At 36.0% G+C, this 23,178-nt stretch overlaps 2 protein-coding genes across 3 annotated transcripts in view; both read right to left on the bottom strand.

Annotated features, from left to right (window-relative positions):
• Positions 1-303: 303 nt before the first annotated feature.
• On the bottom strand, positions 304-12,055 carry LOC136251058 (gamma-aminobutyric acid type B receptor subunit 2-like). 2 transcript variants are annotated; one of them, XM_066043435.1, is made up of 15 exons: positions 11,794-12,055; positions 9,639-9,782; positions 5,565-5,735; positions 5,178-5,285; positions 4,919-4,984; positions 4,484-4,681; positions 4,157-4,417; positions 2,908-2,971; positions 2,755-2,856; positions 2,555-2,687; positions 2,257-2,500; positions 2,075-2,206; positions 1,702-2,019; positions 1,492-1,659; positions 304-663 (listed from the first exon to the last, which is right to left on the bottom strand). In XM_066043435.1, exons 1-15 carry the CDS (start codon positions 12,031-12,033, stop codon positions 550-552), a joined length of 2,463 nt encoding a protein of 820 aa, XP_065899507.1. In that variant the 5' UTR covers positions 12,034-12,055; the 3' UTR covers positions 304-549. The 2 variants fall into 2 exon arrangements, with proteins under 2 accessions (XP_065899507.1, XP_065899508.1); XM_066043436.1 differs by having other exon boundaries at positions 569-663; positions 1,452-1,659.
• A 1,339-nt stretch (positions 12,056-13,394) lies between these two features.
• Positions 13,395-23,178, bottom strand: part of LOC136251057 (gamma-aminobutyric acid type B receptor subunit 2-like) — a 43,921-nt gene continuing 34,137 nt past the window's right edge. Inside the window, exons 8-15 of the mRNA XM_066043434.1 lie at positions 22,489-22,552; positions 22,332-22,433; positions 22,138-22,270; positions 21,844-22,087; positions 21,656-21,787; positions 21,290-21,607; positions 20,596-20,763; positions 13,395-13,678 (exon numbers count right to left, since the gene is read on the bottom strand). Coding sequence (XP_065899506.1) covers positions 13,583-13,678; positions 20,596-20,763; positions 21,290-21,607; positions 21,656-21,787; positions 21,844-22,087; positions 22,138-22,270; positions 22,332-22,433; positions 22,489-22,552 — 1,257 coding nt within the window. The 3' untranslated portion in view covers positions 13,395-13,582. The remainder of the gene's footprint in view (positions 13,679-20,595; positions 20,764-21,289; positions 21,608-21,655; positions 21,788-21,843; positions 22,088-22,137; positions 22,271-22,331; positions 22,434-22,488; positions 22,553-23,178) is intronic.

Below are 23,178 nucleotides of genomic sequence, written 5' to 3' on the forward strand. Positions count from 1 at the left end.
CTAGAACATCTTATTATTTTGCAGGCAGCACCACAACACTATATAGTACTCTAAATACCAGTCAGAGCTTGAAGGGCAGTTGACATGAGAGCTAAGCATGAGCTATTTCCAGCTGCGATTCAGGTAAGGGCTGATAGAGAACATACATATATATATTTGTCTACTAATAGCTACAGGCCATTGCATGACAGTAGTCACATATAGGGCTGGGAGAGGCAAAACATTCCAACATTCTTCTCTCTGTGGAGTGAAAGTTGTTCTCAGTAAGTATGAGGACCTTGTATAAAACATTTGTATCAGTACATTGTTTTTAGTTAATCAGAAGAATCAAATAAATTACATGGTATACAATTATACACATGACCTAGAAATCTACATCAAAGGTGACAACTCATGTAACGGATGAATACACAAAGTTTTTTTTGTACAGATTGTGTGGGTAAATATTTATTGTGGTTGCATAAAGTGATTACAGTCCAGCATAATGTATATGTACAGTTCGTATAGCTACGTATAATATATTTCTGCTGTGGCTGTTTATATTTCACACTAAACTGCTTTGTTCTGTGCCAAGACTTTGTCCATCTCTATCACATCTTCAGATATTATTAAGTGATCGGTGCTCTTCAGTACACTGCTGCTTGCTAACTGGCCACCTTTAAACTATGAAAAAAATTATCAGTAAACAATGATAAATGCATGATTGTTTCATTTCAAACGGTTATACTTGTATGCATCTAATCAAACCTTGTTGGTAACTCTTACTATAGCTATAAGAAGAAGACTAAAGCAAGATTTGTTTAAGAACGAGCATTAAAGTTTGTGACTGAATTTGCGAAAAGGGGTCTTCCACACACATCCAATTCTATGGAGTTGGAAGACCATAACTTTAATTAGTGTTCGAGAAACATATGAAACTGAAAATGTCTCCATCCATTAAGCCACTACTGACCAAATTTCAAATCAGTAGCTCTTCTCAATATGAAGTTATGTATTGTCAAAGTTGGTAAATTGGATATGTGGAAGACTCCCTTCACAAATCCGGTCACATTTAATAGTGCAGCAAGCAGGTAAGCATATGTATATTATTATTTTCATCCACTATAACTCAGCTAGCTAACATCACGCTTATACAGTATTTCATTTATACCTTAACTATTAGTCAAAGGAGTGCAGTGGGGGTGATAACTAGGACATCACTGTCTGAGTTATCACCTGTAGACTAGTGTAGAGGAAAATTATTAGGGAGAGACAGACTATAGGCTGTATAGTCATGTTATTATAATTTATGCCACTTTAGCTGTTGCTCGTGGTGTAGAGTGATTATATAGATATTAGCTAGCCAGTCATTTCCCATGCAGGCTCTCTGTATACTGGCCAGTATTTTAGATATCACCTTGGTCTATAGTTTTACATCATACATGGATGATAGCCAACTCTCTAAGACTTACTATAACTGTTTCTGTAAATTTGCGTATACATTAGTTGTACCATTTCTATTTCTTCATTGAGGGCTTTGATCTCCAGGTTTAGACTTTCAATTCTTCTTTTATATTCATCTTCAGAGAAATTAACAGCACTTGTTTGACGTTGTTGTTTAATTGTTTTTCCACTGCGGAGACTGCGTTTTCCTTTTGGGTCATGGTAGACTCGGTACATCTGCATATGCAAATAATAATATGCACATAGTCAATAGGTTACCTTTGGTATAAAGAGCAGTGCCAATATTAAGGTTATACTTAACAGCATCATCATTCCCATTACTGCATATTGTATAGTTGGAAAGTTTTCCAGCAGAAATCCAATTGGAGTAAGAGCTATTGATACTACTACTGCTCCATAAACTGACATTGCAATAAATCGAGACTCATTTAATGCTAAATATTTTACTTTGCGTGTCTCAAAGGCAAGAAACAGTCCAACCAGTAAAACAAATCCTTTATAGCAAATGAGAATAGGTAACCACACTAGGGAGTCATCAGATGAGCAGACTCTAATTATTTGAGGCAAGTCATCATCCTAGAAGACACGAAAATACATTATTATACCACCACACATGTTTATAATAACAGACATTGTCTCCTTCAGTTTCTTCTTCTTTCCTTTTCAACGTAGCACTTGAGAGTAATGTTGGTGGAAGCATAACTGCAACATCTACTAGAACAAGTATACCGACGATTGCAAATAGGTATATGTCTTTAACTTCCTATAAAATTTGTACTGTTTATACAATTACATGAATTGTGGCAAACTCACAAATTTAGAATTGGGCCTGGCTAAGTTAAAAATGTAATATATCCTCCATGTCTTGGCAAATATTGTGCCAAACATTAAACTAAATCCGATTGCTGCCAACCAAATTCTTGTCTGACACAGATGATCTACTGTTGACGATGATGCCACATTTTCATCCACTCCAAACAAAATCACTGTTATGTAAAATATAACTGCTCCAGCTATAATCATCACATTGATATATGGACTAGTAAGCTTCACTAGCCTTAAAAGTGCATTGCATTAATTCACACACCAAACAAATGATTCTATAACATACTTTTGATCTCTAAACCACAAGTTAAAAATTAGACAAGCTACAGCAAAGAGCATTCCGAGCAGAGAAACTGCAGTATGTATGATAAACCACGTTGAGGAAATTTGAACATATTCTTCATCTTGAGGAATACCATCTATATATAACGAAGACCATTGGTCAATGTACATCCACATAAACAATGTGTAGATATACGAAATAACCTTTAAAAACTGTACTGACGCTTTCATTTTCTTCAAACTTCAAGCTTCCATTTATCACTCTTGCATAATCCTCTTTTATCAATCCACCATCACTATCATTGTCTGTAACCGATATACAATTGATTGTAATGAAATCTTAAAGACTTAACTAACGTCTGTATTGACGAAGAGTTACTATGCCTGGTCTGTCACCATTTTCTCTGAAATACACTTCTCCCTGAAAAACATCTCTGTAAAACAAACTGTTCACAAGAAAACTATTTCTAATTGCAAAAATACGTAGTTTCACAAAGGACTGCTTTGAAAAAGATTCCCATGTTCATGCGAATTCTTAATTAATGGGGCTATCTGAATGTTAAATCTGAAGTTTATAGCTCCACATAAAACAATTATACCCTGTTAACTAAATCCTGTACTTGAGCCAACTTCACTGCAAAGCTATAAAGTAAAATAATTTAGTGAGAAGTCAATCATGCATGCTAGTATATACTGTGGAATGTTTCATAACAGTGAATAATTCGAGGATATATATATATATATATATGTACCACTTTAACACCTCAAAGGAAAGCCAGGCATATATATCACATACTGCACTGGTTCAGAAAAGTTAATGAGATATACGCACTGCTACAGTGCGTATATCTCGTTAAGCCAGTGCATATATCTCGTTACCTCGAGATATTGCACACCCAATAGGAGTGCACACTATATCCAGAAATTATTAGATTTTTGATGTTATACTTTATCTCTCTTCTCATATATAGGGAAGCAAGCAAGCTGTGATTGTGGGTTTGAATTTTGCCAAACAAGCTGTGATTGTGGGATTCAATTTTAATGCATCAACAGTAGCTTGTTTTTTGCTTTTGTAAATGTGGTGGTTAAAGTAACATAATTAACACTAGTCTCTTAACGTTGCTATATTAGCAAAAGTAAAATCAAACTACTGTTTGATGTATTAAAATTGAATCCCATTATCACAGTGTGATTGGCAAAATTCAATCCCACAATCACAGCCTACTTGGCTTCCTATATAAGAGAAGGGTATACCAACTAAACATTTTGCCAATTAGGCAAGTCTGCATGCTAAAGAAGGACATATTAGTTATACCATGGGCACTCGTGCTTTGCCTGTATATACGCACTCGCCCTCGGGCTTGTGCGTACATATCAGGTTGTGCCCGTGGTATAACTATTGCATATAGTGCACTAAATGATGCACCTTAAGACAAATGCAGCTGTTTCCTTTATCCAAAGGGTGACCCATGCATATGCAAAAACAAACAGTTTTATCAGGAATCTTGAATGGGCAAAAACTCAAAAGTAAGTGAATTAAAGTGCAGGGATGAGCACATCAGCAATTCTAAAGGTGTACTGCTTCACTACCATCATGTAGACTTACTGTTAATCCAAAAAACGTTACATTTAGTGCTTCTTCATATAAAATTCTGGAGATATTCTTAGAAACTTCATCGTTGTATGTAAAATTCTTCAAAGTCACACCACTAGGTAATTTAGATGCAGTCCTGTTAATAGCCAGTGCTGCAGTCCAAACTGCATCAAACATGAAGGCACTGTCTTGCATGCCTAACAGCTGAGAGTGATTTTTAATTTTATAGCTTTCAATATTATCATCATAATAGGATTTAAAATCATTCCAACTCTGTAAGGAAAATTTACTATGAAACAACTACACATTACAGACAATACACTATGGCACAACACTTACGATATTTCCAACATTTAGTGTATCTTTTTCTTCTTCAGATAGTATAGGATAATGACTATATGTTAAAGAATACTTCACAAAATTTTGTAACAAAGATTCATTGTGTGTACAATTATTAGCTGTATTCCACCAACCATCTGTGTACCAATCAGGAAACATCCATTGATACCGGGGGTAACTCAACCCAAATTTAGCAGCCTGTAGTACAAGATACATATTATTAAACAAATTATGGGTGGATATTATACTACTACTACTACTACAGACCTAAATTTTGTGTAAAAATAGTTGGATTTGTTAACTGTGTGTCCCAATTTATACAACTAGATGACATTGTCAAACTTATGCTCATTCAGCAGAAGCAACTTCTGACATGACATATCCTTGAATGATTTGATTACTGTTGATTGATGCATTGATTTATAAACTACTTACCAAACATATTATTTCTGCTGCATTTTGGTCATACATGTTTACAAAAATTATTCGAGCTGGAGAATTCTATAAAGATAAACATTTGTGTATGTATAGAGTCATACAATAAGTACAACATACCAATTAAAGCATATTCTTAGTCTATACATAATATGGTGTGAAAATTTCATTAAGAGTATTGTATATCAGTAATATTAATGTGCAGCATGTGTATGATCAATACAGTTATTAGCCACAACCATATAATATATTAACTTACTCTCAAGTTATTGACAACACCAGGCACATCTTTTACGGTATTAAGTGTAAATTCTCTTGTTATCTTCAAATCGGTTTCAGTCAGTTCATTTCTGAATCGTGTAGCAACCTGAGTAACATTAGATAATCTTTAATCATGGGTAGCTAAAGGATGTTATGTGTGCTCATTATTTCTGTTATCACTTTCATGTAAATTTAATGTGACTATATAATTTTTTATAATATATAATTGTGCAGATATTTCAATATTACTGTTAACAATACAGCATTTGCAGTAGCATTTTAAGACTTGCATAATCTTAAGGCATGACCTAACAATACTCCCAGAGCCATCTGGTTTATGCCTAAACACTAGATGTGTGATCCTTGTTATTGAATTGAAACTCACAAACGTGAAAATGTTTTCAGATTGAGTGATTAAGGAAATTCTGGACCATCCAAATTGTCTCATTGCTGCCTTCACTCCTATGACAGCCTCTGAATCACTTGACACCGTTCTTAGGAAAAGTGGGAATTTCTCACTATCAGAAAGAAGGGGTGATGTAGATGCTGCAGAAATCTAGAAAAAATCATCATTCTGAACACTGACCACACAAAAAGATAGTATTATAATAATTCGTATTGCCTTTACAATCATTGGATATTTATGAATGCACTATTAGAATGTTTTCTGTATCATTTAGTATACAAGAAATTGTAGTGACTATTGCAGTACAATACAGTACTTATACAGTTATGTGTATTAGTTGCTGTATTAGTTCTACAATAAAGTAGTTTATAATTATTTTCACAAGTACAAATTTTCACCATTTCACGACTTCCCATCAGAGTGTAACCTGCGGGTGTGTAACCTGTGGGTGTGTATGAAAGTCTACATGTGCTGCAGTGAAACTTTATTAATAGGGGTTTCTATGATACCTATAATGAGTAGTTTTTTAATGAGGTGACCCCATTAGTATTACCAAAAAAAAGGAAGTAGCCTGATTATCAAGTTTTCTGTATACTGATTGCAGGGGTGGATCCAGGGTTTGGAAAGAGGGATGTAAGCAGGGGATCTGGGGATGAGCCCCCCAGAAGCTATAGCTATAGACAGCTTTATAAATTTTAACACTAAACTTATTATAGAGCATATGTTATGCTTTCTGAGTAAAGCAAAGCAAAGCAAAGCAAAGCAAAGCAAAGCAAAGCAAAGCAAAGCCAACGGCAACCGTATGAAGCATGGCTATTGCCACCCAGCAAACCAGTTCTGGGATACTTGTGTAACACTCAGGCGCTTGAGCCTTGTGCAGGCAAATCTTCCTGGGGCTGGGCTAGTAACCCGCAGGAGGACTGTCCAGGTCTCATGGAGAGAGGTCGTGGGACCCAAGGTTCCACAACGACCTCAACACTGCTAAGTGAGATAAGGACAGTTGGATATTTGCTTCCCCAGTTAATACCAGGTACCCATTGATGTTACAGCTGAGTGGGGTGCTTCCCCAGTTGACACCAGGCCACTAGGTCCACATTAACAGCTGGGTATATAGACTGGAGCAATGTGAGTAAAGTTTCTTGCTCAAGGAAACAACAACACCAAAATGCTGTAACCGGGAATCGAACCTGGGACCTTTTGATCACCAGGCAGATTCCCAACTACTTGGCTATGCTGCCTCACACTGGTCTCAATTACACACGAGTTTTAGGGTGGAGATTTCTGTAAGAGCTTACGGCATGACTCTAAAGTATTTTGTCCAAAGAATAGCCAATGCTCTGAATAATAAACTAGCATTTGCAGCACCATGCCATGGGTCTCTTAGAAAATTTTGTGGGGTGCACTACTGCCTGCACACACCCCTGGTCAGTTGATGCTTGAAAGCATAGCTACTGCAGTTGCAGACACATGGACTCACAATAGCATGCACTGTGCCCCATCTTGTCAGAGTAAGTTGTATGAAAAGTTAATAATATAGAGGAACAGCAGAGTATCTAACACAGTACAGGGCCTCTACAAATGATTCTGTGTAAGTTAAAGTGGTTATTTCTGCAAACTCTGTAATTTGTAGTATATTATACTCTATAGTTTTCATCATCACATTTCCTTGTTCTGCCAGTGTGTACATGTTAACATATCTGATGGAATTCCTTTGACAAATCATTTGTAGAGGTCCCCTCTCCTCTACCATTAACTCTTGGCTGTACATTTTGGATTACATGCAACAAGCAAAACATTCTATTAGAACAGTCACACAGGATAAGCATTGCTTTTATGGGATGGGGAAGAACAACAAATTGAACTTACAGAATGTTCAGCTGCTGCAAGTTTACATTACTAAACAGGTATCTGTACATGAAATACAGTGTGTATCAGCGTATTAAATACTACATAATCCAGCGAAGCTGTGAAAATGGTGCAACACTCAGACAGTGTTATTATATACAGTGTAATGCTTGAGAATCATTGATTTTTCTTGCCAATTAACTTGACCACAATTTTAATCAGAGCAGCTAAAACAAAATAAACACAAAGTAGTGGGTGCTTCCAAAGTAAACAATAGAAAAAGTGCGAATAGCTGGCTAAGTTTGAAGTACGTATTTTCTGTGAAAAGAAGAGCTTGTATAGAATAGCTATAATAAACAAGAAACACTGAAACATAACCACATATTGATGTTCCACAAGTATACAATAACATGTCACCCACTACTCAAATATTTGCATTAATTAGTTTGAGATTACAAATACACAAAATGATCAGAGCCAGTCCTGAAATAGTGTGCATCAGGATGTGACCAAGTCTGGAATAAGGCTGCACCATTATTGTACAGCTTATGTGGATTTAATTTTGCTGTGGAAATCAATCAATACTGTTTGCTTCTTGCTGGTTGATTTAACCAGGACCTGTGATGAGCTGTGCAAACAGTAGGAGGCCTTAACAGACCCCTGCTATTGAAGATGATTGGACTTTGTTGTACAGCTCAGAGGAGTTGAAGCACACTGTGAAATTCTTCTCTGGTTTTGAGCTTTTAAAGTCTGAAGCACTTTATGACTTCATCCATTTTGAGAAAAACTATTCCACCCTGCCGTCTTCAACTACTTGCAGTTTCTTTGATATGTTTCACAATATTACCTAAATTTGCAAGAAATTTTCCTGTTAGCTGCTGGTACAATGGATGCTCTGAAGGTGATGCAAAACACGTGAAATAAAATAGTCTAAAATATTGGCAAGCTACAGTAGTATTCTGAGTACAGCATTCTTAAATTATATAAGCCCGGTGTTTTCAGAGGCGGTTATTGAACATGGAATCTCTGATATATTATATACAGTACATACCAGACTGTGTGACTGGGTTATATACTTAAAGACTCCTGATTTTTGAATTGCAAAAAAAAACAGCTTTGTATACAGTGTGTTATAGTACGGCTGTTCTATGCAATATATGCAGTAACAGATGGCATTAAAGCATTTTGATCACATACGTATGAGCACCAGCTAGCCAACTGTTGATGGTGAGCACCACATTTTATTTTGTTTGTCATTGCACATTAGTTAATTACCACACATGGTATACTTAGTTATTGCACACAACAAAACATCAAAGAAATGTATGAATTCCTATCTCATGTGTTTGTTGCTTATCACTAACTGTAATTACAACAATTAATGTTTAATTACATTCTGTCACCAGTCCATGCACAGAGAATCAGCACTATGCAGCTAGCCTATATACAATTAAGTACATATAGACAAAAAAAAGTATCATATAATATGTATACTTGTTTGCATTAATACCTGGTTGCCATTTAGCATATAGGTACGTACGTATATGTGCACAACAGAATTGTAATACACTTCAATGGGCATGTTGATTGATTTAGTTGCTTCTACAAAGCTTATGTAACAGGAATTACACAAGAGATCAAAGCCAATGAGCGAAAAATGAAATTTCTCAGTCTGTGTGTTTTACTATCAAGCTTTTGGATTTTCAACAACAGACCAAAACATCATTTCACAATTGCTACTTAATTGTACAATAATTACAATATGTATATTATAATATTCTAAGAGTCTGTACATTACTGAGAAATATATACTGTCTAATCCTGTTTACTTAAAATGTATATATATACAATGTTCCAGACAGATCGAAATTTGAGTAACCATTATCACGTACCGTGTTGATTATGTGGAGATATGCACATCAAATTGCAAAATTCCATTGTTTTTAATGGTACTGCAGTATGATGGCAGAGCAAAGTAGGCATGTAAAACAAACTTCGGTGATACATTTATATTTTATAATGTCATATGCATATAAACAATAAGAGTAGATAAGTGAGTATACAGCTAAGTGCTTATAGTCAGGTCAGTATAAAAGTGGTTATGGCCGGAGCTCACTTAATTTGTTTAGCATGAATTAATTTCATTGTCATGTACACGATAACAGCTTGAAAATTTTATAATAGGTAATCACAATTAGTTATCCTGACCTGCATGAGGTTCCAGTTAGGAGCAAGTTCAGCAACAGGCTCAGTAGCAATAGAACAATCTGGTCCAATTAACATTATTTGGTTTTCAGTGGATGGCAAAAATATTTGGTCAATTAAACTTCGCAAAGTAGGTGCTGCTTGACACTATAAAAAAGGCACATACGTAATAAAGCTATCTTCAATGTTACGTCATAACTGTACAAACTGAGTGTATATTTTATATATCTGCTTGCTTGCTCAGATTTGAATTACCAAACAACTAAGTTTGAGCTCATTAACTTTCACATTGTTAACGAACACAGGTAGCTAGCATTTAAGTGATTGCTACACTGTATCAGTGATGATAACTACATGGTTCTCAAAGCACACATTTTCTTTATATAGTAGGAAAACAAGCTATTAACACTGAGTACTTATGAATTATTTTAATATAATGGTAGAGTTTCAACACAGTGGCTGTGTACAGGAAATGACACCTCTTTATATAATTTCAGAGTTAAAGTGTGATTTCAAAAATGGTGGAACATGACCTGGTAGTGTATACTTCATACACGAATCCTTACAAAAATTGCTCCATGCAGAGAATTATATCACAGTCAGCATGTTTCCTTTTGGGGCTCTACCTTATAATTTGCAAGCGATAAATTGAATTAATGTTGTCTGGATGCTGTAAAGTACATTACAAAAAACAAGCCAGCTTGCCTATAAAAAACTTAATCTTAACCCACTATAACATCATGATTTCATATGCATGCAGTAGTTCATTTGTACCTGTAGTCTATCTTGGCCCAATTCATTATTGCAGCTACTGCTTAAACACATGCACATGAAAAATTTATGTGCTACCACGTACTTTCAAACAATATGTATCGATTTTCTGTCTGTGCTAGTGTTTAGGGACTGAAAGACCTCTCAATAACTAAAGTACTGATGTATCAAAAATTCTACCATGATATTTAGATCTCTAGTCTGTGAAAACCAAACATGCATGTTCTGAGAATCTACTAGATACTTTATAGTCCTAAACTGGCTCAACTAATAGAACTAGGCTAATAATAATAGACTCAGTTTAATTCCCATGCTAGGGCATACCGCATGACAAAAGTTTTGTCAAAATATAAGGAAATTAGCTAGTTGGCAATCATATTAAATAGTTAAGGACACCTTACTTTAAAAAATCACATAGATAGCTACACTTAAAGATGCTGCTAGATTCAGTCTCAGTTAGCTTGTATTTTACAAAAGTTCTCTAGGTTGCAAGCTTATGCTACTGTAACATATAAATTTTCGAGGTAGCTATGTATACATGTTTGCAGATCTTTATTTTTGAGGATCAATACACTTGGATCGATGTGCCAATTGCTATACCAACAACCAGAACTGACTTTGATCACCAAATGACTCTGACACAACCTTGACTAGAAAACTGTTTCACACAGCCAACTATTTGTTATAGTTAGTTTGCAAAGATAATAGCTAATATATATAAATCATTAATATAAAAAGAAAAGGTCTTCACGCTCAAACAGTGGGCAGAGAAGCAAACTCTACCCAATCCTGTGATGATAGAATTGCTGCCATTACAGAAGCAACATTGCCATGTTGAACATCAATAGCAACCTCCTGAATTGAAAATTGGGTGGTCCTCACAGGGGCGGATCCAGACTTTTAAAAAGGGGGGTTCCACTTTGGAATTGCAACTTCAGCCTAGCTGTAAGATGAAGACCACAAAAAAAAAAGGTCATCACCTGCTGACGATAGCTGCCCTCACCATAGATGCCCTCACCAACTCAACTATATTTCCTTATTTATAACTAGATACATAGCTTGCTACACTGCTCTTCAAAAGACTACTGTGACTGTTCTATTAGAGTATCTCGAGTAAGAGAGGCTCTTTCAAAAGGGGGGTTCCATGGAACCCTTTGAAGCCCCCCCATCCCCCGCAGCTGGATCCGCCCCTGCCTCATTATTACCAGACTGTCCGTTCACTAATGAGCGAGCACATGATCCCCAAGCACCCAGGGTCTCAACACATCATAGAGGGGAGAAGTGAAATGACGATGGATAATTAACTATAGCTACAGCTAGCTATCGCTATGTCGCTATGAACACATCAGTGTAGCTACACAGGTAGTTAACTATTTAACTGCCTTACCATCGAGTCGTTGCGTAGATAGGTAAAGTTATACAGAAACGATGAGTTTTTGTTGATCGTGTCTATTGCTAGATCCAACGCAACCAGAAATCCTGTAAAATCCAAGGCGCTGTCTTGAGAAACGAACACTCCGAGGCTAAGGGTTTCTTTGCCGCCACTATCAGTCAATACACTTGTCGACATACACGTAATCGTAAGGAGAAAATGGATTGGTCCACAGAATGCTCTTGTTAATGTCATGATCAGAGGCAGAGGTTTTGTATTCGATGCTAAGCGTGCTACGTATACTAACCCTTGCCCGCCTTAAATATACGCTGAAAAAAGAGCGGCGGGCGCCAGCAGTACAATGGAAGAGGTTCTTTCCAAAATTACAATGCATGCCACAGACATAAATTGTTACATCTGCATGCAAACTGGCTAATGGCCATTAACAAGTTAAGAAGCGATTGTGCGGAAATAGGCTTGCACCCAATGAAATATCTCACACCTGTGGCTATCAACACATTATAATTAGCTACAGGCCTACAGCTAGTATATGCATGCATATATGTGTCATTTGTATGGCAGGCAAGCTGTTGACTACTTTTAAAATTCCTTTATTGCAATTTCCTAAAGTTTTCCCAAACAATTACAAGAACAATAAACACCTTAACGGACTTCCTCATTGCTGACAGCTATGCAACATGTCATAAAAATTTAATGCAAATGTAGGTGCTTTCCTAGTCAATTACATGTACCTTGTGTATGGGATAATAATTATGGTGAGATTTTCCCATTGAATTTCACTGCTCTCTCTCTCTATATATTTCCTGCTGTAATAATTAGTTAGACCTCTTGATGACTAATATATTTATTTAAGTTTATTTAATAATGCTTTACAGCACAAGTGCTGAAGGTCTGTAGGACACCTGGTCCTACAGCCTGCTCAAAGACTTCAGCTACTTTTAAGGTGTGTTTGAAAAGTTGGAGAATGGAGAAAAAAATCCATGACTGGACCTAGGTAGCCTTGAACCTGCAGCCATCCGATTTACGCTCGAACACTTACAGGAGTCTACCAGGTGGCCAGGATGTTTTCTCCTTGTTATTTTCATGTAATTATATCCATAGGAATTAATGCGCAGCCTCAGTTTGAGGATTAATGCACACATGAAACATGCATACAAAATGTTTTACAATATGATTGATTATGGGATTACTGATTGGTAGGGGAAAGTAATTAGTTTCAGTTGGTGCTTAAAAATTTGTAATGATTGTTGTTGGATTAGGTCAGGTAGGAGTCTTAATATTGTTTATCAACGAAATGAACAATGTGCTGCTACTTACTGTGGCACTAAGCAGTTAGGACATTTACTCCTAATAGCATAGATCCTCCAGCTGTAATTCTGTTGCTGTATAGCTAAGGAAAGGTATGTTGAGTGTATGTGCAAAAGGACAGGTGTATAACTTTGTGACCCAACTTACAATAAGGTGCCTTTCCACATGACATTTTGATCAAATTTTTTGAATTTTTGAAATTTCAGAATTTTTCTATATAAGCAATCCAAAGTTAATGTAACAGGTTATTTTCCTCTTTTATTCTGCTTTCATAAGTAGAAACTTCCTTTATTTGCTTAAATCAAAGTTTAAAAATTACAGACAGCAACATCTTATATATAAAGGTATGTGTGTGGATGTACACGCAGCTATTGTATAACATGTGTATAATAACCTATAAAAGCAGATCTTATTTTTATACAAATATACAGTCCTAGCATATGTAAGTAGTCTTGTGGCTGAATTATCTGCAACATTAAACTGCTTTGCTCTGTGGCAGTTCTTCATTGTTTTGATTAGAAATTACCACGTCATCGTCTGTCTCCTTTATTGAATACAGTCCACTTTTTAACTGTAATAAAGAAATAATAATGTACACATGATCATAATAAGAAGAGGTAAAACATTGAAGACACATGTTATGCTATGCGTCCAAGGTGTGCAACAAAATAGTTACATACAAACAGCCATGCAAAACATTAATCTGGCTAATGTACTTATGGCTAACAAAGACAGTAAAACTGCAACAGTTGCTATGTAGCTAAATACTAGGATTGGAACGAATGTACAAATACATCCTCCAAAGCTTCTTTTGAAAATGTTACCGAAGCTTCGAAGCTTTGTTACAGATGTCATGACAACAATATTAAAGAATACAATTGATGGTTATTAGGGTGTACATTGTAGTACAAACTCCTACACTTTGTTATAGCTCCAGTATAACCATTGTTTAAACTATAACTACTCCAAAAAAATAAGCAAATAGCAGCTTTTACAAGGAGTTGTGCAGCTGATTTAACTTGTTAGTATCCATGGTAACAAAGCTTTGGTGAAGTAAAGCAGCATCCAAATGTTATGAAACTGAACGAAGCTTTAAATTACTTGTCTCAACCCTAAAACATACTGTATGTAATTCCAGCATTAAAACCAGGTCACCACTGATGACTCGGATGACCTGCTGACCTGGATAGTAATCCGGGTCAGACCTGGATTTGATTACAATTGAGGTGTGCACTGAGAGTTACGTTTCAGTACTCAACTAGCAAGTTGAGTACGAGGGTACCCAGTTATATGAAAACTAAGCAGATAAGGGCTTATAATTAATGATCAGTCAGCAGGCACAGTTCCACATAAGTTTTCAGACAGCAAGATACTTTCTCTCCTAAGGTTTTGTGCATACCTACAAACTTTAACACAATGTGCTGACAAATTAGCATGGCTCACATACATTTATCGTACAAGCAGTATCACACATTCCTAATTAGGGATGAGCCTATTTTGCTTTTTTTCCTACCTATTTTCTTTCCAGCAATTCATTACAATCAAACTCTAACATTCATTGTGTCACTCTCTGATGGCAAATGCATCATGTGAGTTGGGTCATGTGGTCTTAACGAGTACTCGAGTACCAGTTTTACTATCCGAATACAAATTCAATATTTTGCTCGAAATTTTTCTATTTTGCTGAACATCAGTAAAAATTAATTGCATCATCTCAAGCTTACAAACATGTGTGACTGCTCTATTAGAGTATCTCGATCTTTAGTCACCATTTCCTATGAGCATATGCTGTCCTAATACTATGCGTGGCTGAGTATCTCGATCTTTTTCATACAAAATGCACCAGTTGCCATTCCTTTCTGCCCATTTTTTCCAAATTTTCACCTATTTTTCCAGCATTTTGCTCTTTGCTTTTACCAATGTATTTCCAAAAAAAATTGCTGGCAAAATCGACACATCCCTATTCCTAATTTTAAAGTGGGTGTGGCATACAAAAGAAGCTGGCTTACCACAAGACTGAACCATGTCTCTAACAATAACAATCAATTAAATGGCGTGGCTCCCAGTAAGGCTGCAGACAGCAACAGACATGGATTCATGCATACATACACATTGCAAAATTACTGATAAATAGCACGTATGGCTACAGACAGTAATCTCAATAAGTGGGTGTGGCTCATGACAGAAGCTGGGAAGCAGCAGGACTAGACTAGGATGCACTAATAAACTTCCACATCATCCAATTAATTAATTTACTCAACACATGATAAAATCCAGGTCAGACCAGGATAATCTATAAAGCAGGTCAGAACTGGATTACCTGGACAAAATGTGACCCAGATGACCCAACTATACCACGATACCTATATGATACCAAATAGTAAGGAATATGGCCTTCAAATACACTGTAAGCCAAAGTTTAAGTCATAAAATCAAAGGTGGCTACCAAGAAATACCTGCAATAATGCTATATTAATAATGTAACACTTTTTAGGCATTTGCAAATAGGACATTCAGCAACAAATAAAAATATCCAAGCTACAAAATTGCTTTCAAATATAACATACAGTAAACAACAAATAAGCACATATACTGTACAACAACAAATATTGGCACTAACACTTGGCAATTTGTTATAGAATTGCAGTTTGCAAGAATTTAATTTGGCAAAACGCTCTCATTGTAAAAATGGTGGTGCACCATTGCACATGAGGTTGTATGTGGTGTAAGCTGACAGAATGACTAAGCGTGCATTCTGTACAATCTTTTTTGCACTGAAACATTTTAATATCATAAGGATTCAGTCACTGTATGCATCTGACCATGAGGTTGGATTATCCGGGTCTGATCTGCTTTATAGAATACCTGGGTCCTGCTGTAGCCCAGTTTTTTTTTGTGCCATGCCCACTTATCAAGATCATACCGTAAATCAACACCTTGAGCTGTCAGTGAAGAGAAAATGGGACACAAATGGGACAGAGGTAAGTCCATGATGTGTGCATTGTATGTACTGTGGTATGCCAAAAGGCATCTGTCAGGCTGAAGCAATATCATACAGTGAAAAAATTAAGCCCATAATTCCAGCTGTTATCGAGTTACGCTTGTCTGAAGGCATTAGTAAGTAAGAAGTATTAAGTCAGTCAGTCAGTTGGTCAGTCGGTCAGTCAGTAGTTACTCTAAACAAAAATTATGTAGCAACCTATTGGAAGTGTCATGAAGGTATTATGAGGCTGGTTTCTAGCCAATATTTAGTGTAAACCTCCATGATCCTTAATATACCATAAGTACACAAATTTTCAACTAGAGTAGGGACATACATAGTAGGGATATAACACTTCTTATTGTTTTACTGTGATTTAATATCGTGCACTACTCCAGCTTGTTTCAGTACTTTTTATCGATGTGCTATGGTCCCTACTCTAGTTGAAAATTTCAAATTTTTCTGTGTACTTGTTTGTTAACTTTTTTTGTAAATAATTATTATGACTGGTAAACCCACGCATATCGCATCTGAAATGGCGGCACCCCATCTATATCAATTATACAAGTTCTAGACATAAATGTTTTCATACATAATGATAAAAAATTTAATGTGTAAGCAGTTCTCACCATTGGTGAATATAATACGTAGTACATACCAATAATTATTGTCATTATAAGAGTTGTGGTAATACCAGACCAGGCTTTCACCACAATCAGAATTCTAAACTATTATTGATTGTATATGTTTTCAGTTCAGTTGATCACAGAAAAAACTCTATCCTACTCACCATCTCAACCTATGATGAGACAGTTAGAATTATGTGCCAAGAGTACAAGAAACAAGGCCATAAAGCTGTTGTCTAGTTACTGTGTTTACTGGCCTCATAAACTCAATCATCAAACCACCCATGGATCTAATCTGAAAGTTCCCTTTGCATTCTTTGTCGCTTCATAAGTGATATGTGATCATTGTTTTGGTGGTTATTCCTTATCCTTCCCCGGTAGTTCAATGAATACACTTTGTCACTATTATATGGCTATAGAGGCTAATAGAATTAGGAAGTCTATACCTACACAAACCATGTGGGTTGAATAGGCCTTTTCATTTTTCGTAGAAATATTCATTAACTCTGTAGGGTTTCTTAATCGACTGCTGGAGTACATTATGTCAACCAAAACACCACAACCTCGATAGTCCCCTGTACATTTTTAGCCCTTTTTTAAATTCTGTGGTTGTGTAACCATACCGTATATCCTAATAAACAGTATACTAGTAAATAGACCAAAGCCTGCTCTACACGCTGGTGGTGGTCTGGGATAAATCTGTCAAGGCAATCCTGAATAGTGAAGCGATAACGCTGACATGGTTTTGTGGTCAAAATGTGCTATTGATATATGTGATTGGTGTGAAGAGATAGGTTTAACAATACAATAAACTGGTAAGGACTCTTCTTTGTAATGTCAGTTAACACTTTAGGTAGTAGCAAACTTATTAATCACGGTTTTTGGTTTTTAACAATATCGCTAGCATTATTAGCCCAAAAATCCAATTAACTTTATTGCTTCACTACACAAGAGTGCCTTGACAGATTAATCCCAGGCCACCACCAGTGTGTAGGGCAGGCTTTAGTCTATGTAACAGTACACTGTTTATTGGAATATACAGTATGGTTACACAACCACAGAATTTTAAAAAAGGTCAAAAATGTATTGAGGCTTGGAGTATTTTCACGGAAGAATGTACTCCAGCGCTTACATCATCAGTAATTAGTCTGATTGCATACCTTAGGCCCAAAAATGAAATGGCTCTTTATTGAACTATGCAGAGCAGTGAAAACACTCTGTACCAGAAGTGTAGCCACAGGTGCCATCTACAGAATTCACACGATAGAGAATAAAATAGCTGAGAATTAATATCTTTTTATGTATATTTGTGTTTTGTTATTTATTGTGAACTGAACTACAAGTACACAAAAAAATTTGGAATTTTCAACTAGAGTAGAGACCATAGCACATCAATAAAAAGTACTGAAACAAGCTGGAGTATTGCACGATATTAAATCACAGTAAAACAATGAGAAGTGTTATTAAAACAATAAGAAGTGTTATATCCCTATTGTGCTCAAGATACCATAAAGGAAATGCACTATAACACTTTTTATTGTTTTACTGTGATTCAATATCATGCCAGCTCAGTTTGTTTCAGTACTTTTTATTGATGTGCTATGATCCCTACTCTAGTTGAAAATTCCAAAAAAATTTGTGTACTTGTTAACTTTTTTTGCAAATAATTGTTATGACTGATGAACCCACACATACTGCATATGAAAAGGTGCCACACAACTCAACCAAATCAATTATCATCTGAAAAGTGAAGTATCTGTTGTCAGCTATGTTCAACCTGTTACACAGCATTTCAAATCAAGAACTGTTCCAAAAGCAATCCATGCATACCAAATGAAAGAAATAGTGCCACACGCCCCATACTTATATTAATAATTGTCTGAAAAGTGAAGTATCCATTATGCTTTGATGTTGGCTATGTTGACTCAGCACTACGAATCAAGAACTGTTTGAAAAGCACCTCTGCAACTAAAATAGCCAATATGAAAAAGTACGGACGATTCTGTTATGAAGGGAAGCCATCATGTGCTATTGCCAAATCGACACTTTTTGCCGTCAGCAAAGATGAATGGGACACAAAGGAGGACAGTGGTAAGGCCATGAAGAATGAATTGTACATACTGCAAGGCACCTGTCGGGCCGAAGCGACGTCGACCAGTGAAAAAATCAAGCCCATAGCCTTTAGTTAGCTGCTATTGAGTTATGCTTGTTTGAAGGCATCAGTCAGTTACCCAGTCAGTCAGCAGAAAATTCCATTAAATATTTTTTTCTTTTAAATTCCATAGCAACTAGTTGAAAGTGTTTTGGGTCAATCTGAAAGCTTGTTTGGGTTTAGTTTTACCTAACCAATACTGCCTCATTGTTGTCTGGGAAAATTGAGACTGGTTTTTGGGTGATGTTATTTCATGGGCCACACCTACTCCTTTGTGGTCCCTACTATACTATTGTACCGTATAATTATTTGCTTAAAAGAACATGCCTACAGAGTAAATAACTTAAAGGAATATTGGTCAATGGCCATGGAGTTACAATGTAAAAATTAAAAATGTGTAACAACTGTAAGATCAAGTTTTGTGAATACAGAGAACAGATTGTTGTCATGCCTACCAGGTAAACTAACGGGTTGAAAATTGGTCTGCAGGTAGATTAACTTTCATAAGGTAGTTTAACTTTCATAAGGTAGTTTTTCCAACTGAAAATCATTGAACATGTGTATGGTGGAATAAATTACCTGCCAACACTGTTCTGGTCAATTTTAAAATTTTTTGTCAAAAGTTTGTGACTTTCTCCTTAACCCTTTCACCACTTCAAATGGATTTATCTGGTTTGACACTATAAAAGGTGTTTCGAGTACAATTCTAATGTGCTACGGCTTCTATCATGCGTTTTGTAGCACGATGCGCTTACCCTGAAATGGGCGCACCCACAGAGGTCTCGTTTCTGGGATATCCGGATCCTTTGTGCACTATTGCAGGTTTGCTACATAATATCGCATTTTTTTCTTGTTAGAAAAGACGACTGTCATGAATCCTCGAGTGGATAGTCATGTTTTTAAGTCCACTGGATTGTTATTGATAGCAAAGACAGCCAAGGATAACTGTTGGCTGTTTTTCTGAAGTGTGGCAAGATTCGCTCATGTGCATATACACATGCGTGATGCAAGATTTGGAATAAATCTCAAAGAAACCTGATGAAGAAACAATTGCTCAGTAAGGAGACTGTTTAGAATAGTTGTATGGACTGTAATACTTACCTGTAGCAACTTTATTTGTAACTGACTACTTATTTAAGCTGCTTTTACCGTATTTTTCAGGTTTGTTGTCTTGTAATTACTTAGTGGTTTTATTTACGTAAACAAAAACAACCTAGTTGAGGTCCTAGTCTATAGCTATTACTTAGAGGTATGGTAACTAAGCAGTATAGTGTACAGTGAAGCTTGTATAGAGTGATTTGTTGCACACTGTATGGTCCACCAGAAACTTCAGCAGTGAAAGGGAATAACTTATATAAATATTAATTAATAATTTCTAATTATTGCTTGCAGCTTTGCTGTTGTGTGGGCTTTTGCAAAGTGTGCATAAAGAAAAAGTGAAGCAGAAACCTGAAACTTTAGTGAGGCATATCTTAATAACGACTATGACAGTTTAGCTAAAACTTAATATGTGGACTGTTCTAACTGGCAGACCAATTCTGTTATAAAATTAACCCAACTTGGACATGGAGCTACATATGACTGAAAATTGTAATAACGCTTTTCATGTAACAACACAGGTGGGGCATGTCAGCTTCTTTGGCCACAAAACACATTCCTGTGTTTCTACAATTTCTGACCTTCCTGATCTTATATACGTACATACATAACATTGTGCAATTTATCCATACCAGTTCAACTTCTTCATTAAGAGCTTTAATTTCTGAATTCAGAGTCACAATTTTTGTCTTAAATTCATCTTCAGCAATGCTGACAACACTTAGGTTTCTTGGATTCCTAACAGTCTTACCACTACGTAAACTGCGTGTACCTTGTGGATCACGGTAGACTGTGTACATCTGTGTGAAAAAATCATACCAATATCCACTACTGCCAATATCTACTGCAGACTCTGGTTATTAGGCACATGTGCTTATAATATCAGAGGAATTATTACTACGCATGTTCATCCCATGAGCTTGCAAATGACCACAGGGGGTTTTGTTAGGAAAGCATTATTTGTGTCCACCACATTTTGCAAGTGATTTGGATACCATTTTGAGTTAAACAAATGTTTTGTCGAGGAAACAGCAAATCTGAGGAGTTGGGTGCATCAGCTATCATTACAGGTGACAGTATTTGTTAGACATGTGCCTGGTGAGGCATTCAGTGTACTGAAACAGTTCTGGTTTGTTCTAATGGTTTCCTGCTCCATTTTAGGCAGTACGAGCTTGCAGCAGCAATTTCAATTACATGTATATAACAAAACAGGTGTCTAGCACAAGTATATCATGTGCGCTTAACAGACAATATGCACTTGTGCGCCAAGTAACCAGTGTCTATGGTATGCAAATACTATTGTATTATTGCTGATATGTATTGTACCTTTGAAACAAAAACTAGTGCCAAAATTAAAGACATGCTAAACAGCAACATTATCCCCAGTACTGCATACTGTGCAGTTGGAAAGTGATTTAGTAAAAATCCAATTGGAGTAAGAGCAATTGACACTATCACTGCTCCATAAACTGACATTGCAATAAATCGCGACTCATTCAATGCTGCATACTTTACTTTGCGTGTCTCAAAGGCAAGAAACAATCCAAATAGTAAAACAAATCCTTTATAGCAAAACAGAATAGGTAACCACACTACGGAACCATCAGATGTGCAGACTCTAATTATTTGAGGCAAGTCATCATCCTAAAAAAGACAAAAATTACTATTGTTAGATACAGTGCTAGCACAAACATTGTCTCCTTCAATTTCTTCATCTTCCCTTCTTAACACAGCACTTGAGATCACTGTTGATGGAATCAATATTACAACATCTACCATGATCAGGATTCCAACAATTGCAAACAGATATTTATCCTTTACTTCCTGTAAACATTAAAATAACACACACATTTGCATGCACTGTAGTACTGCCAACTCACAAATTTAGAATTAGGTTTGGAAAAGTTAAAGATGTAATAAATCCTGAATGATTTTGCAAATACTGTGCCGAACAGTAAACTAAATCCGATTGCTGCCAACCAAATTCTTGTCTGACACAGATGATCTACTGTTGAAAATGATGCCACATTTTCATCCACTCCAAACACAATCACTGTTATGTAAAATATAACTGCTCCAGCTATAATCATTGCACTGACATATGGACTGGTAAGCTTCATAAGCCTGAGCATTTTACATGAATCAATACTTACATAAACAATACTATGACGTACTTTTGATCTCTAAACCACAAGTTGAAAATTAAACAAATCACAGCAAAAAATATTCCAATCAGTGATAATACAATATATATAATAAACAAGATTAGACTGATGTGAACATATTCTTCATCCTGTGGAGTGCCATCTACATGTACAGAATCAGAATTGCTAAATGATCATAAATTATTGTAGTGCAAATAATTTACCTGGGAATAACGTACTAGTACTTTCGCCTTCCTCAAACACCAAACTTCCATTTACTACTCTGGCATACTGTACTTTTGTCAAACTACTGCTGTTATTGTCATCTGTAATGTGTATGAATCACATTTGAAGTAATTTGCAACAATTAATTTAACTAACCTCTGTACTGATACATTGATATTCTACCCGGTCTGTCACCATTTTCAAGATAGAATACATCTCCCTTGAGTATAGACAGTGAAAACATGATCACTAGAATCATTACTGAATACAGGCACAAACAATTGCATTTGTAACTGAATTAAGCATTTGAGCTTTAAAATGTATTTAATATTTGTAAGAATATGGCTATACCTTATACCATGCACCAAAGAGTACGCAACTAAGTGTGTCAAACAACGTTATACTCTGTGAATGATTGCATAGAATAACACTAGATATTTCAGTAATTGTTTTTGTTATGTGAATGGTAATTTGAAATGTGTCAGTACTTAGCAATCAGTCTTTGCTCACCAGTTTTTCATATTTTTCAACTACGTAAGTATTCAACAGTTGTACAAGGAAACTGTAGTAAGGACCCAAGATAACTCCAGTTTGTTCTTACAAGCAGCGACACAAGTAAGCGTGTTACCACGCCTTCAGGGATCTACTTGGAATTGCTAGATCTCCAACATTAGCTATTAAATGCTATCATGTTTTAGAGGCCGAATTGGACTAAATACAGCAACCATTAACACAACACAAATGAACAATTACTGAAATATCTATGCAATCATTAAACACGGAGTAATGCGCTGTTAGATACTCTTGGTTACTATTGTACACTCTTCTATCATAAATTCTTTTTGT

The sequence above is a fragment of the Dysidea avara genome, chromosome 3 (genome assembly GCF_963678975.1).
Source record: "Dysidea avara chromosome 3, odDysAvar1.4, whole genome shotgun sequence".
Taxonomy (NCBI): Eukaryota; Metazoa; Porifera; class Demospongiae; order Dictyoceratida; family Dysideidae; genus Dysidea; species Dysidea avara.